General features: G+C 40.2%; 1 protein-coding gene across 1 annotated transcript; it reads right to left on the bottom strand.

Moving 5' to 3' along the window:
* Positions 1-2967: 2967 nt before the first annotated feature.
* Positions 2968-5211, bottom strand: LOC110868040 (coatomer subunit beta-2-like). Its single transcript, XM_035975563.1, has 2 exons — positions 5126-5211; positions 2968-4407 (listed from the first exon to the last, which is right to left on the bottom strand). The coding sequence occupies exons 1-2, from the start codon at positions 5130-5132 to the stop codon at positions 3158-3160; spliced, it is 1257 nt and encodes a 418-aa protein (XP_035831456.1). The 5' UTR covers positions 5133-5211; the 3' UTR covers positions 2968-3157.
* Between the last annotated feature and the right edge of the window lie 8130 nt (positions 5212-13341).

Below are 13341 nucleotides of genomic sequence, written 5' to 3' on the forward strand. Positions count from 1 at the left end.
TATGAGGTTGATGGTTTGAAAAGGTAACAATGTTGCACTGAATGGGATTCACCGCAAATGGTACAATAAGGTTCCTCATAATCATCCTCAATATAGTAGGTGTAGTCTTATGAGTAGTAATCCATTGTTTTGGGAAGATACCCAGAAGAATAACGAGCCTTGGGATCAGAAAACAGAAGATTAAAATTAACAAATTGTTGACCACGGCCCGTGCTGAACTAGCACGACCCCGTGGGCAGGTCTGTATCTGGGCGTTTGAAAAAAGTTTTTAAGAAAATTTGCAGCACGGAGGGTGTCCCGGTAACACGGCCTCATGTTAAACCTACTGTAAAAAGAAAAAAAGTTTTGAAAACGGGCGCACAGTTTTGAAAAATGTTAGAGTTTGATTAGGCCGCTAATTTTAAGCTTTCTCAAAATGCTTGTGTCCCCGGCAACGGCGCCAAAAACTTGACGTGGTGCGGTGTGTGTATATATTTTTAAGATATATTTTAGATCTTTTTACTCGCAAATTCAAGTTTTAAATTTATAAAAAACGATATAATACTATCATTCTACACACACGTTAGGGCAAGTACACCCATCGCGGACGTAGTATAGTGATGGCAAGATACCGAGGTCGTCCAAGGACACAAGAGCTTTTAATACTGGCTTATCGGTAACGTCTAATCTAACCAAATTTTGATGAAAAGGGTTTTAAAGTTATAAAAAGATAAACTAAAAAGCAAAAATAAAATATAAGAAAAACAGATAAACAAGAAGGAATCACTTAGTTCCAACTCCTCTTTAATGTATTCTTTAATGATTTCCGCATTTTGGGTGTTTTAATAGATTATCTTTAAGTTATAGTAGTAGATCCCCTTCCAGGCAGTGTTACCCTCAACCTATTGGTCTGAGTCAGCAGGGATACAGTCCTGCAAGGTTAGATTATTGAAAGATAATTAAGTAAGTTATTAATGTGAAAAGTAGTAGGCCCCTTCCAGGCAGCGTTACCCTCAACCCTTTGGTCTGAGTCAGCAGGGATATAGTCCTCGCAGGGTTGGTTTAAAGTTTTAATAGTAGTTTATAGATAAGGGATTCAAGCGGTTTCCTACTTTCTTCTGGGGCGAACAGTACTGCCCAAACCGTGAAGTAGTACTAAGCTTGAACCAGGTTCTCGCAGGATCTAGAATTACCCACTGAACGAGATATAGAATTACCCAACCACCCTTCTAACCCCTTCTAAGTAGTTAATGCGCTTTATATAGACCATAAAGACACAAATATGTGAATCAACAACATATGAAGAATGGTTAGATTAATTCGCCTTCAATATAAAAAACTAGTTATTAAAGTCATTAATACATACCCAATTAAAAAGGAGCCAAAGATTGGAAATCGAAAAGTAACACATGAAAGATTTGTCTTCACCAAGTGAATAGTGATGTAAGAGTTTAGCCAAGCATGGCCTTTGTTTGATAAGAACCCTTACGATCGATCTTGAATCCCGAGACTACTACACACTCTAAACGATGGAAGATGGATGATGGAGGTGGATGATGGTGTTGTAGTAGTGGTGGAGTGGTGGCAAGTGTGAGAGGAGTGGTTTGCCAAGGGACGGATTGGAATGAACCAAGCACCCCTATTTATAGCTGAAGTCAGACGTCCAACACGGCCCGTGCCCGCCTGGCACGGCTCCGTGGCCTTCAATCTCTCTCCTCTTCATTAACTACAGTGTCATACCTCGTACTAACACGGCCCCGTGCGTCAACGGCACGACCCGTGGCCAATGTACTTACTGTACTATCTCAGATTCTGCGAATCTTAGAGTTGACCACGCCCCGTGTTGCCTTAGCATGGCCCCGTGTTGATCTTCTGATTTTTCTTTTGTTGTTGTCTTTTTCTTCTGCAGGGAATCCTAACTGGGCACGACCTACGCCTGGTGGGCACGGCCCCGTGCCAAAGCTTCTAATTCTTGTTATTTTATTGGTTTGGATGTGGATGGGGGTTTGGCGAGTTGCGTCAATCCTTCTTCTTTGTATTTATGTTGGTTTTTACTGTTATTTTGCTTCTTTTGTGCGTTTAAGCTCTTTTGACACTGTAAATTAAAAAAGGAACAAGGAAACAAGCTTTTTCCAACATTAGTACCGAAAAAGGGTTGATTTTACGCCATATTTGATACAATTTATATGTTGTATTTTACGCACATCAGTGCCAAGAAATTTCCTTATGTAATGTATCTTTTGATTCATCGTGATCAAGAAACGACAATACTTGATTCAATAAGCTTTTTTCCAAGTATAGTTGAAGCACCTAATCTAAGTCGGTATTCATGTTTTTTCTTATAGGTCCTTTTGTCTACTTTTGCTCGTACCGATTGATTTTCATTAATTAAATAGGCACACTTTTTGAAACATTGGTTGTGGGATCTATTGACTAAGTCTATATGTTTTCGAAGGGCCGCATGTTCTTTTCTCAAACCATTATACCCCTCGGAAACAAATGTGTCTCTTTTATCTCTAAAGGTTCCCCTAAACAAGTAGCAACATAAGCAAAAGTGCAAAACACACGGCCCAATTTTACACTATACTCTGACCATCCCTTACACTCATATCTATCATACCAATCTTCTTTAAATTGCCTTAACTCATTACATGACACATTGATTGTGGGAAGTCTATACCTCTTAGTTGACATGGTCCTCTAAGTATGTATGCCCTACTAATCCCATCTCGTTGATTAACGTTATATGATGAAATCGACTTGTGATCATGAGGACCCAAAGGAAGCATATCTACGTCAACGTATTCGAGAGTTTTGGAAGGTGATTTTCCACCTTTCATTTTGAGAAACCGTTCCATAATAGAATTACACATAGTTTCTATTTAGAATCAAAATAAATCATTATAATCTAAGTATAACCAATTTACCATAATTTCACATGATGACATAATCAATTGATATACATAACATTTATATTCACGTAAACAAACAAAGTTTCAAATAAAGCATGTCTCAATTTCAATTTTCAAACCATAGTTTTAAATTTTGATTCTAATCACACAAACACATTTCAAAAAAACCATCATAAGTCATAACTAATTCTATAATTGTAATTTTGAAAGTTTAATCCCTCCCTACTTCCCTAGTCTTTAAATCTCTATTATCTCCCTCACAAAAACTACATCCATCGCAGAAGCGACATTACTATCGCCCAAGAAATCCACCAACATATGTACAACCGTGCCCGCAACTTCCGGGAACTTGACCGCACACGATGAATCGCTTGAATAAGCATTTGACGATACTCACCATCTTTCTCAAACTCGCCGCTTTGAGTTTTCACCACTTCATTTTTCAAAGTGAGAATGACTTCGTTAATGTTTTGAGGGGTGATTAAATCAAGAGCGATATCAAGTGTTTTACGCCTAATGTCGTGGTTTGGGCTCGAGAGTGCCCGGAGCACGTCCATTATCATATTAACCATGATCTCGTTATGGGAAGCTTTTAGTTCGTCTAAACGATCAAGCACGATAAGCTTCACATTGTTGTCGCTCTGACTGACGAGAAGCTGGCAATACGTACTGGCTGCAACCCGAATGGGGGTGGGAGCGGATGATAACGATACCAGTGTTCCCGCGCATTCGAAGATAACAGTAGCGGAAGGTACGTTTAACAACGATATAATGATCTTTATGTACTTCCCTTTTTCTCGTGTGTGCGACCGATACACTTTGCGTATCAAATCCAACACGACCATTTGTAACGATTCGCCCCATTCGAACACTTTATCCACATGGGTCAAAAGGTAATGAACCGCAAGATCTTGGGCGCATGTGTAAAGCATAAGAAACGCGTTTCTCTTTGCGGATTGATCAGCTTCGGTTGATAACACTTTTTCGATCATTTCTGGTGCATCGACCAAAAGGTGATCCCCGTGTGGAAGCTTGTAGATCGCGTTCACCGCAAGTATGGCATTCCTCCTTACAAACGGATTTCTATGCTCCAGATTGGCCAATATGGAAGGGATCAAGGGCTCGATAATCTCGGTTTCACATATACGGCAAAGAAACCGCAAAGTTACACCGCGAATGTACTCATTCGGGTGCTGGAGATTGTTTCGTAAGTTTTGGCAGATTAAAATCATTTCGGGTAAGACTTTTCCTTTGGAGTCCGTCTTTGCGATGATTTCAAGGTAAAGAAGGAGTAGTTTCTGAACCGTGTGATCCTCTGAAGGAAGGACGTAACGAACGATTGTGATGAAAAGCTGTGGTAGTGTTTCTCCGTTCAGTAAAAGCATAACGGCTTTTTTCATGGCGTCTATCTTTGCAGTATCGTCGTTTCCTTCAAGAGCCACCTTGATCTCATTGGCAAGTGCCGGTGTTCCTTTGTCGAAATGAATAAGAAGAGAGCATGATTTCTCCATATTATCTGTTGCAAATGACCAAATTTCTGTTAGTTCAGATCATAAGTAAAAGTTTCTACTTTTAATTTTGTTATCTAACCATGAAAAAAGAAGACATTCAGTAACCTTATTTCTTGTTATTTCATTTTACCAAAAGTAATAATTCATTGTCAGACTGTAGATACCCAGTGCAGAAAGACTAAAATTCCATCTGATACGCAATTTATATATATTAATATTTGCTTTTTTAGATTAGACGAGCCAATGAGCCAGCTAAACAAGCCAAACGACCGAGCCAGCTCGACTCGGCTCATTAACAAACAAGCCATTTTCGAGCCAGCTTTTTCCGAGCTAGCCGCCAGAGTTATAATCTTATTATAATCAGGTTGCATTGCAAAAAAAATAATGATAATAAAAATAAAATAAAATGTAGATACAACTAAGCTTATATTGATCAGGTGATCCCCTAGATGATATAGTATAACAGGCAATGTGTAATTAGTCGATCTGGCTGCCCTAAAACCTATGAATGCTCTAAGATTATCGTTAACGACGATTGAAATTAACCAATTATATACGTGTACGTCTATGTTAGCAAATTCAGAGAGCGAAAACCTAACATACGAAATTCATACGTAAATCGCAATAATAAGAAACATATATGAAATTGACGAAATGTAATGCATTTAATTGACGAAAAAATGTTATGATTATGTATAATTTCTATAAGTGTGTGAAGATTACAAGTCATTGTGATTGTCTGTTCACCTGATGACGATGTTGATGAGGCTTGAGCAAGCAAAGTTCCGTGCGGATCGAGAGAGGAAGTAACGTGGTTCTCAGATTTGGTTTGCGTGGGTAGTTTCAAAACATTTTATTCCGAGTTAAATTTTAGTTGATGTGATTTGAGCTATTTTGTCGGTTTAATTTAAAGATTTCATTTTTTTTATCTGTGGGTTCAAAAAATTTTTTACCGTTGCCATTTTAGTTTACTGGGTTAACTTCATTCATTTTTCTGTTAACGAGAAGAGCAATTCGGTCATTTTATATGTAATTCTTTTAACTAGAAGGGCAATTCGCCATATAAAATGACCGAATTGCCCTTCTTGTTAACAAAAAAATGAATGAAATTAACTCAGTGAACTAAAATGGTGTCACACCCCCAAAATCTATCACGCGGAGTATCACCGCTTGAAGGCGTGACACGACCAGGATCGAGCCACCAATCATATTGAACAACGTAACTAAGTAAATAAAACCAACCACAATACAATTGGTGACCAAAAGGACGTAACCAACTTTAAGTTAACAGCGGAAGCGTAAAACGTAAAACCAAAACATAAGTTCCATAGTTCATAAGTTTAAAGTCCAAAACGTAAGTTAAATAAGTTCATAAGGATTAAATGTTTAGCACGGGACATAATATTCCATACCCAACAACGACTTCCCCCTCGTGCAAGCTCCATAAGCATCTAGCGACCTGTGGCTATAAGGCATGTAACAACGAGTCAACAACAAAGTTGAGTGAGTTCACGGTTGGTTGTTTAGTTTTAAATTGTTTCCGAAAACGTGGTTTGTCTTTCGTTGGCTTACTTGCCGTGGGGGTTACCCCATAGTTGAAAGTATGATTAACCAGTTCCTTCTTTATTACCCAAACCATATCCATAATTAGTAGGGGCTTCCCCATGTGAACTACTAGACCGTTAAGATATCGACAACAGACGAATAATAGTTGTGCCCTACATCAATGTCTATCATCATTGACAGTTTGCCATAGTCCATTAGTACACGCCCGTCCGAACGGCACGGTCTGAGGTTTGTTAAACCTAATAGCGCTATTAACTAATGACCCGCTCGCCATCGGCCTTGGCGATTAAGTCGATATAAAATGAGGGACTTAATGATAGAGTTTTGTCTAGTAGGTTTTAAGGTTGTTGTCCTACCCAAGGAGGACGAACGTACGTATTGTAGCCAAGGAGAATACACAGGATTAATATTGGCATCCTAACTATGGAGGATGGCCGTACATATCCTACCCAAGGAGGATATGTAGGTTCCGTTTTAATTCCTTAACCCATTCCCAACCACCGGGAATCCCATGCCTTAGAAAGTCTGTGAACTCACCTTTGGTTGCTCGGTTTGACTCTCAAAAATAGCTAACAGTCAAGGTCGGTCAATCACGTCCTAGTATGATTACCACTTAGTTTATTAGTGACTTCAAATAAGCACGAAGTTCCTACATGCATCTACCACATAACATGCACTCACTTTAACGGTTCATACCCATATAAACTTCCCCATCTATTCCCATTCATAAGCAAACATACGACATTGCACATAACACTTTCATTGACATATAACATGTTAGATCATTCTCAGATAACCTACCCGACATTTAGGCACGCAAATTACTACTTATGTCGTTTCAGCTTTTACATTCAAAACTAGGCTGTTTTCGGGAATTTTAATAAAATAGTTAGCTTACTCCAAAAACTCCCAACTTTTTTTAGAAGGTCTTAAACGATCCAAATATTATTGTGTAAAAATCTCGGGATCCCACTCAGTACCAATATTTTATAAAAAAAATCATTTACCGGACTGCAATCAGATTCGTCACTTTCTGACTGCAGTCCACGGAAAAATTCATTTAAAATTCATCATAAGTCTGATTGACGAAATTCCAGCGAGAGAATTACAACCATATCAGTGTCCATCTACAGTACAAATTTCATGGCCTAATTCTACACAGATTTCAAGTTATGACGAAAAACATAACACACATTTTCTGCAGTAAAAACGCAGCTTGAGCTGCTGTCCAAAAACAGACCTTTAAAAATAGTAAACGACGTCCAAAAATTATGATTCTAGTGCCATTAGAAATGTATTTCGAAATAGCATGTTATAGACTCAAGAAAATCAATTTTTCGTTAAATATCGACCTGTTTACAGCCAACTGAAATTGGCTGTAAATGTTTGGACAGAAGCTGTTTTCAGCTTATAGCGCTTTAACGCAAGTTTTATTTGTTCCGTTAACATGTTTAGTGATCAACAACGATATTTAACATCAACATCAACAAGCAATCATCAAGTAATCAACAACATAATCAAAACAACTTCATTCTAGCATTATTTCATCTTATGTAAAGCTTATGTTCAAGTTTTATGTTTATGATCTTTAGTGTTCATATGCTTTCATCAAGATATAACTATTAACCACTAAAAACATGGAGTAAACAAGAATTAACAAGAAACTTACAACTAGCTTAAAGCTAGGGAAGAACAAGATGAAGATTGGGTGGTTAATAGCAAAGGAGTGAGGTCCTTCAAGTTCTGAGAACACCGAGCCTCCTAATTCACCTTGTATCACCTTGAAGTACACTAGAAATGCTTAAACTTGAAACAAAAATGGTGGTGTATGTAGGAGGTTGTTTGGCCGTAGCTTGAAAGAGGGAGAGAGAATGTGTTGTGATGATTTGTGAAGATGGAGATGATGGATGCTTATAACTCTCAAACTTCTAATATCCAAAGGTCTTCATGTCTCCCAAAGTACATGACACATCTAACCAAAACCCAAGGGAGATTATTGGAGGATTTAAGAAGATTGTAAAAATCTTGAGGTGGGACCATATGAACCGAAAATTCAGCAAAAAGTGGGGGGTTTAAGTGTAATATTTGATGGTAAGTAGGTGATTTAGTGGGGTGTTAAGTGTTAAGTCTTGTGTCTATTGTGTTACATGCTTTATGTAATTTGTTATAGTGCTCGGGAACCAAAACTAGCTCAGAAAAATAAAAACAATGTTTCTTGCAATATTTTAGTGTTCCGGGTAATGTCCGGTTGTTCGGTTAGATACCGGTTCGTTAAAGTGCTAAGTTATTCCATATAGTGTCCTATATATATCTTTTTGTAAAATTTTTTAATTTCCAACACTTAGGAAAACATACGGGACCATTTCGTCAATTTTCTGCACAAGACTAGTATGTTAAAAACACATGTAAGTATGACACAGTAATCAGGAAGCAGTTAAGTAATTCAGCACAGACATCAAGCACTTTAATTAACATTAATGAATCGTACGGATACATGTAATTATGAGGGTTGTCACATTCTCCCCCTGTTAAGAGAATTTCGTCCCGAAATTTAGCACGTGGTTACTGAAGAAGCTAGTTAAGTTACGTGGTTTTCTGGTTTTCCTAGGGTGTCACATCACCCCCCCCCCCGTTGGTTTGGAATTTCGTCCCGAAATTCTGCAGTAGCTTCAGTCTCAGTAGTGGTTGCACTTTTCTTAAACAACTGGGGATACTTGAGTTTCATTTGGTCTTCTCGTCCCCATGTATACTCCGGACCACGACGGGAATCCCAACGAACTCGGACGAGAGGTATTCTGGTTCGCTTGAGAATCTTAACATCTCGATTAGTGATCTCTACTGGTTCCTCGACGAATCGCAGCTGGTCGTCGATAATGAGCTCCTTAAGAGGAACTATGAGGGTCTCATCTGACAGACACTTCTTCAGATTCGACACATGAAAAACATTGTGAACTCTGCTGAGTTCTACCGGTAGATTCAACTTGTAGGCGACCTTGCCAATTTTCTCAATGATTTCGAACGGTCTGACATAACGCGGGTTGAGTTTGCCTCGTTTGCCAAAACGAACTACACCCTTCCAAGGTGAGACTTTGAGTAGCACTCGATCCCCAGCCCGGAACTCGAGTGGTTTCCTTCGCTTATCAGCATAGCTTTTCTGACGGTCACGAGCTGCCGCCATTCGTTGTCGTATCTGAGCAATTCTTTCGGTTGTATCTACTACAAGTTCTGGGCCAGTGATTTGACTGTCGCCAACCTCTGCCCAACAAAGATGTGATCGGCACTTCCGTCCGTACAATGCCTCGAACGGAGCGGCCTGGATACTGGTGTGGTAACTGTTGTTATACGAAAACTCCACTAACGGGAGGTGTTTTTCCCGGCCATTACCAAAGTCGATTACACATGCCCTAAGCATGTCCTCAAGGGTTTGGATGGTGCGTTCAGATTGCCCATCCGTCTGTGGATGATATGCCGTGCTCATGTCTAATCGAGAACCAAAGGACTTGTGCATAGCTTGCCACAATTCAGATGTGAAACGTGAGTCACGATCAGAAATGATGGAGGTTGGCACTCCGTGCCTTGATACTACTTCAATTAGGTAAATGTCTGCTAGAGTAGAAAAGTTATCCGTTTCCTTGATAGCCAGGAAATGTGCAGACTTAGTCAGTCGATCCACGATCACCCAAATGGTATCATTTCCGCGTTGAGATCTAGGCAGGCCAGTAACGAAATCCATGGAAATTTGCTCCCATTTCCATTTAGGTATCTCTGGTTGTTGAAGTAGGCCTGATGGTTTCTGATATTCAGTCTTGACTCTCACACAAGTCAAACATTTACTGACGTAGGTTGCTATGTTGGCTTTCATACCAGGCCACGAATACGTAGTCTTGAGATCGTGGTACATCTTATCCGAACTAGGATGTACTGAATAACGAGACTTGTGCGCTTCGTCCATCACAAGCTCACGTAAGTTTCCGTAAAGTGGAACCCAGATGCGCCCTGTTACATAGTAGGCACCATCTTCCTTTTGTTCTAGCCGCTGCCTCGATCCTCGTAAGGACTCAGCCCTGATGTTCTCTGCTTTCAATGCTTCGACCTGAGCATCACGAATTTGAGCGGGAAGGCTAGAGTGAATGGTAAGTTGTAACGCACGTACACGCTTAGGTATAGTATCCTTTCGACTGAGGGCGTCAGCCACAACATTGGCCTTGCCCGGATGGTACTTGATCGCACATTCGTAATCATTCAAGAGCACGACCCATCAACGTTGTCGCATGTTTAATTCCTTTTGCTTGAAGATATGCTCGAGACTCCTTTGATCGGTGTAAATGGTGCACTTGGTACCGTACAGGTAATGTCTCCATATCTTAAGTGCGAAAACAACTGCTCCCAACTCCAAGTCGTGCGTAGTGTAGTTCCTTTCGTGAACTTTAAGTTGGCGCGATGCGTAGGCAATGACCTTGTCACGTTGCATCAACACGCAACCAAGTCCTTGGATGGAAACATCGCAATAAACCACAAAATCATCTGTGCCTTCAGGAACTGAGAGGATAGGCGCGCTACAAAGTCTATCTTTTAAGTGCTGAAAGGCATATTCCTTTGCATCACCCCAATGGTAGGTGACATCCCTCTGAGTTAGTGAGGTGAGAGGTTGCGCAATCTTGGAGAAATCCTTGATAAATCTTTTGTAATATCCTACCAAACCCAAGAATTGGCGGATTTCTGTCGGTGTATGGGGTGCAGGCCAGTTCTTGATCGAGTCGACCTTGGATGGATCAACATGAATCCAATCCTTGTTTACCACATGGCCTAGAAAGTGGACTTCGCGAAGCCAGAAGTCGCATTTCGAAAATTTGGTATACAACTGCTCTGTTCGAAGAAGTTCCAAAATAAGCCTTAGGTGTTGCTCGTGTTCTTCCTGACTCTTCGAATAGATCAGGATATCGTCGATGAATACAATGACAAACTTATCCAGGTAAGAATTGCATACTCTATTCATGAGATCCATGAAGACTACAGGTGCATTCGTCAATCCGAAAGGCATAACCAGAAACTCGTAATGCCCATACCGAGTCCTGAATGCTGTTTTAGAGATATCCTCGTCTCAGACTCTCAGTTGATGGTAGCCTGACCTCAGGTCAATCTTGGAATAGAAACTTGACCCTTGCAACTGGTTGAATAAGTCATCATTGCGTGGAAGAGGATAACGATTCTTCACGGTCACCTTGTTGAGTTCGCGGTAGTCAATACACATTCTAAAGGTACCGTCTTTCTTCTTCACGAATAACACTAGAGCTCCCCAAGGCGAAGAGCTAGGACGTATGAAACCCTTTTCCAAGAGTTCTTGTAGTTGTGTGGACAGTTCTTCAAGTTCTGATGGAGCTAGACGATAAGGTGCTCGAGCTACGGGAGCTGCTCCAGGAGCTAGCTCGATTTGAAATTCAACTTGACGATGAGGCGGAAGTCCAGGTAATTCCTCAGGAAATACCTCAGGAAAATCACGTACAATAGGAATGTCTTCTATCTTATTTTCCTTCGAAGATGTATCAGAAACGAGGGCTAGAATAGTAGTGTGGCCCTTTCGCAACCACTTCTGGGCCTTAAGGAAAGAGATGATGCCCACAACAGCACCACTCTTGTCGCCACGAATCACGAGGGGTTCTTCACCAGAACAAGGGATTCGGACAATCTTCTCGTTGTAAAGAATTTCCGCTTGCTGATGAGATAACCAATCCATCCCAATAACAACGTCGAAACGATAGGAATAAGATCGATAGAAAAGGTCTATCCAGCTAAGACGAGGTTACAGCCCTTAACTATGTGTGTGGCTTCCAGATTTTTACCGTTTGCTAGTTCTACCATGTGTTTGGTGTTCAAAAGCGTTGGAGTGCGCTCAAGCATTTGGCCAACCTTTAAGTATACATAACCAGTATCGGCACCCGAATCAAATAAAATAGTAACAAAGAAGTCGTCCAGAAGAAACTTACCCATCACAACGTTGGGATCGTTCCTCGCATCACCCACATGCGAAAGAGGAATAATTCACCCAGATCCACGAACTTAGATAAGTTTTCGATTTATCAAGTAAGTAAGAAATCAAGTTCGGAGGAGTTTCTTTAGGTCGTGCGAATTAATTTAAAAAAATACGTTTGTGTAATCGTGAGGTTCCAAAGAAAGGACGCGAAAACGTGTTCAAGAGAGTATAATCGTACCAACAACACATCATCACTCTCAAGGTTTCAATAAGTGATCACCAATGATAGAAATTCGAGCCTTCCAAACCCTCTAAACTTGAGTGTGTTTGCATTAGAATCTAGCGTCACTGTGGTAAAGGAATGATGGTTCTGTCTAAGTCAATAGTAGAAATTGGGCATTGCATTATTCGACAAGCATAGGTCGGTACAAAGACTAGCGAAAAGATTTCACATAATTATGATAAACCATCGTAGAATCAAAGTGCGACTCTTGTAGTGTAAGGGGGAAATAGGTGAGGTAAATGTGTAGTTCGTTGTGTCTGTATGTAGGTTGAGTAATCCGTATCGCCGTCCTCGAATGCCCCGAAGACTATCCCATCATTAGGAGGCATCCGTGTAACACCTCAAAATTTTGTGTCCAATAATGTATTGACACGTGTCTTAAGTTTACACGTGGCGTTTTATATTTAATAAAGGACTAATGTTGACAAACCTTGAAAGTATATATATTCGAGGGTTATAAATGTCAAACAAGGGTAAATATACTAACCCTGACGATGCTTGTACCTTCAAACGAATAAATCATGGATCGTACGGAAGCGAAACGCGGAAGAAAGTGAGAGATTACAAGCTGCAGGAGTTACTGTGTCAACATGTTTAATTATACCTCTGAGTGACCCTTTGACGTACCCGAGGCTTTGTAACAGTAAAATACGCTCACTAGAATATACTGTATAAATTCCGCGAAGTTCCGTTTTAAAACGAGAAAGTTATGATCAAATTCGTACGAGAAGGGTTAAAAGCGTCAACAATAAAAGTTAAGGCTGTTCGAATAATTAACAAGATAACCGAGGACTTGACAGTACGGGTAAATAACACGAGGCCCTTAGTTGTAAATAATCAAGGGCCAAATCGCAAAGTTACCCCTTCAAACCCGAAAGGTCAGGTTATTAATTACCAAAGATTTCGTTACTAAATACCAGGATTTTGTTAATCATTACAAAAGATTGAAAAAGATTTAAAAACAACCTTTACGGACCGCAAGGGTCCTGCCTTATGAACCGTAAAGGGGTGAATGATTAAGCTTGTCTCCGCCACAAGCTTACGGACCGCAAGGCCCCAGCCATACGGTCCGTAAGCGATGCCCAGCGACAGAAAGTTGGCTGTTGGCTGTTTAAAGCG

Source organism: Helianthus annuus, chromosome 7 (assembly GCF_002127325.2).
Source record: "Helianthus annuus cultivar XRQ/B chromosome 7, HanXRQr2.0-SUNRISE, whole genome shotgun sequence".
Taxonomy (NCBI): domain Eukaryota; kingdom Viridiplantae; phylum Streptophyta; class Magnoliopsida; order Asterales; family Asteraceae; genus Helianthus; species Helianthus annuus.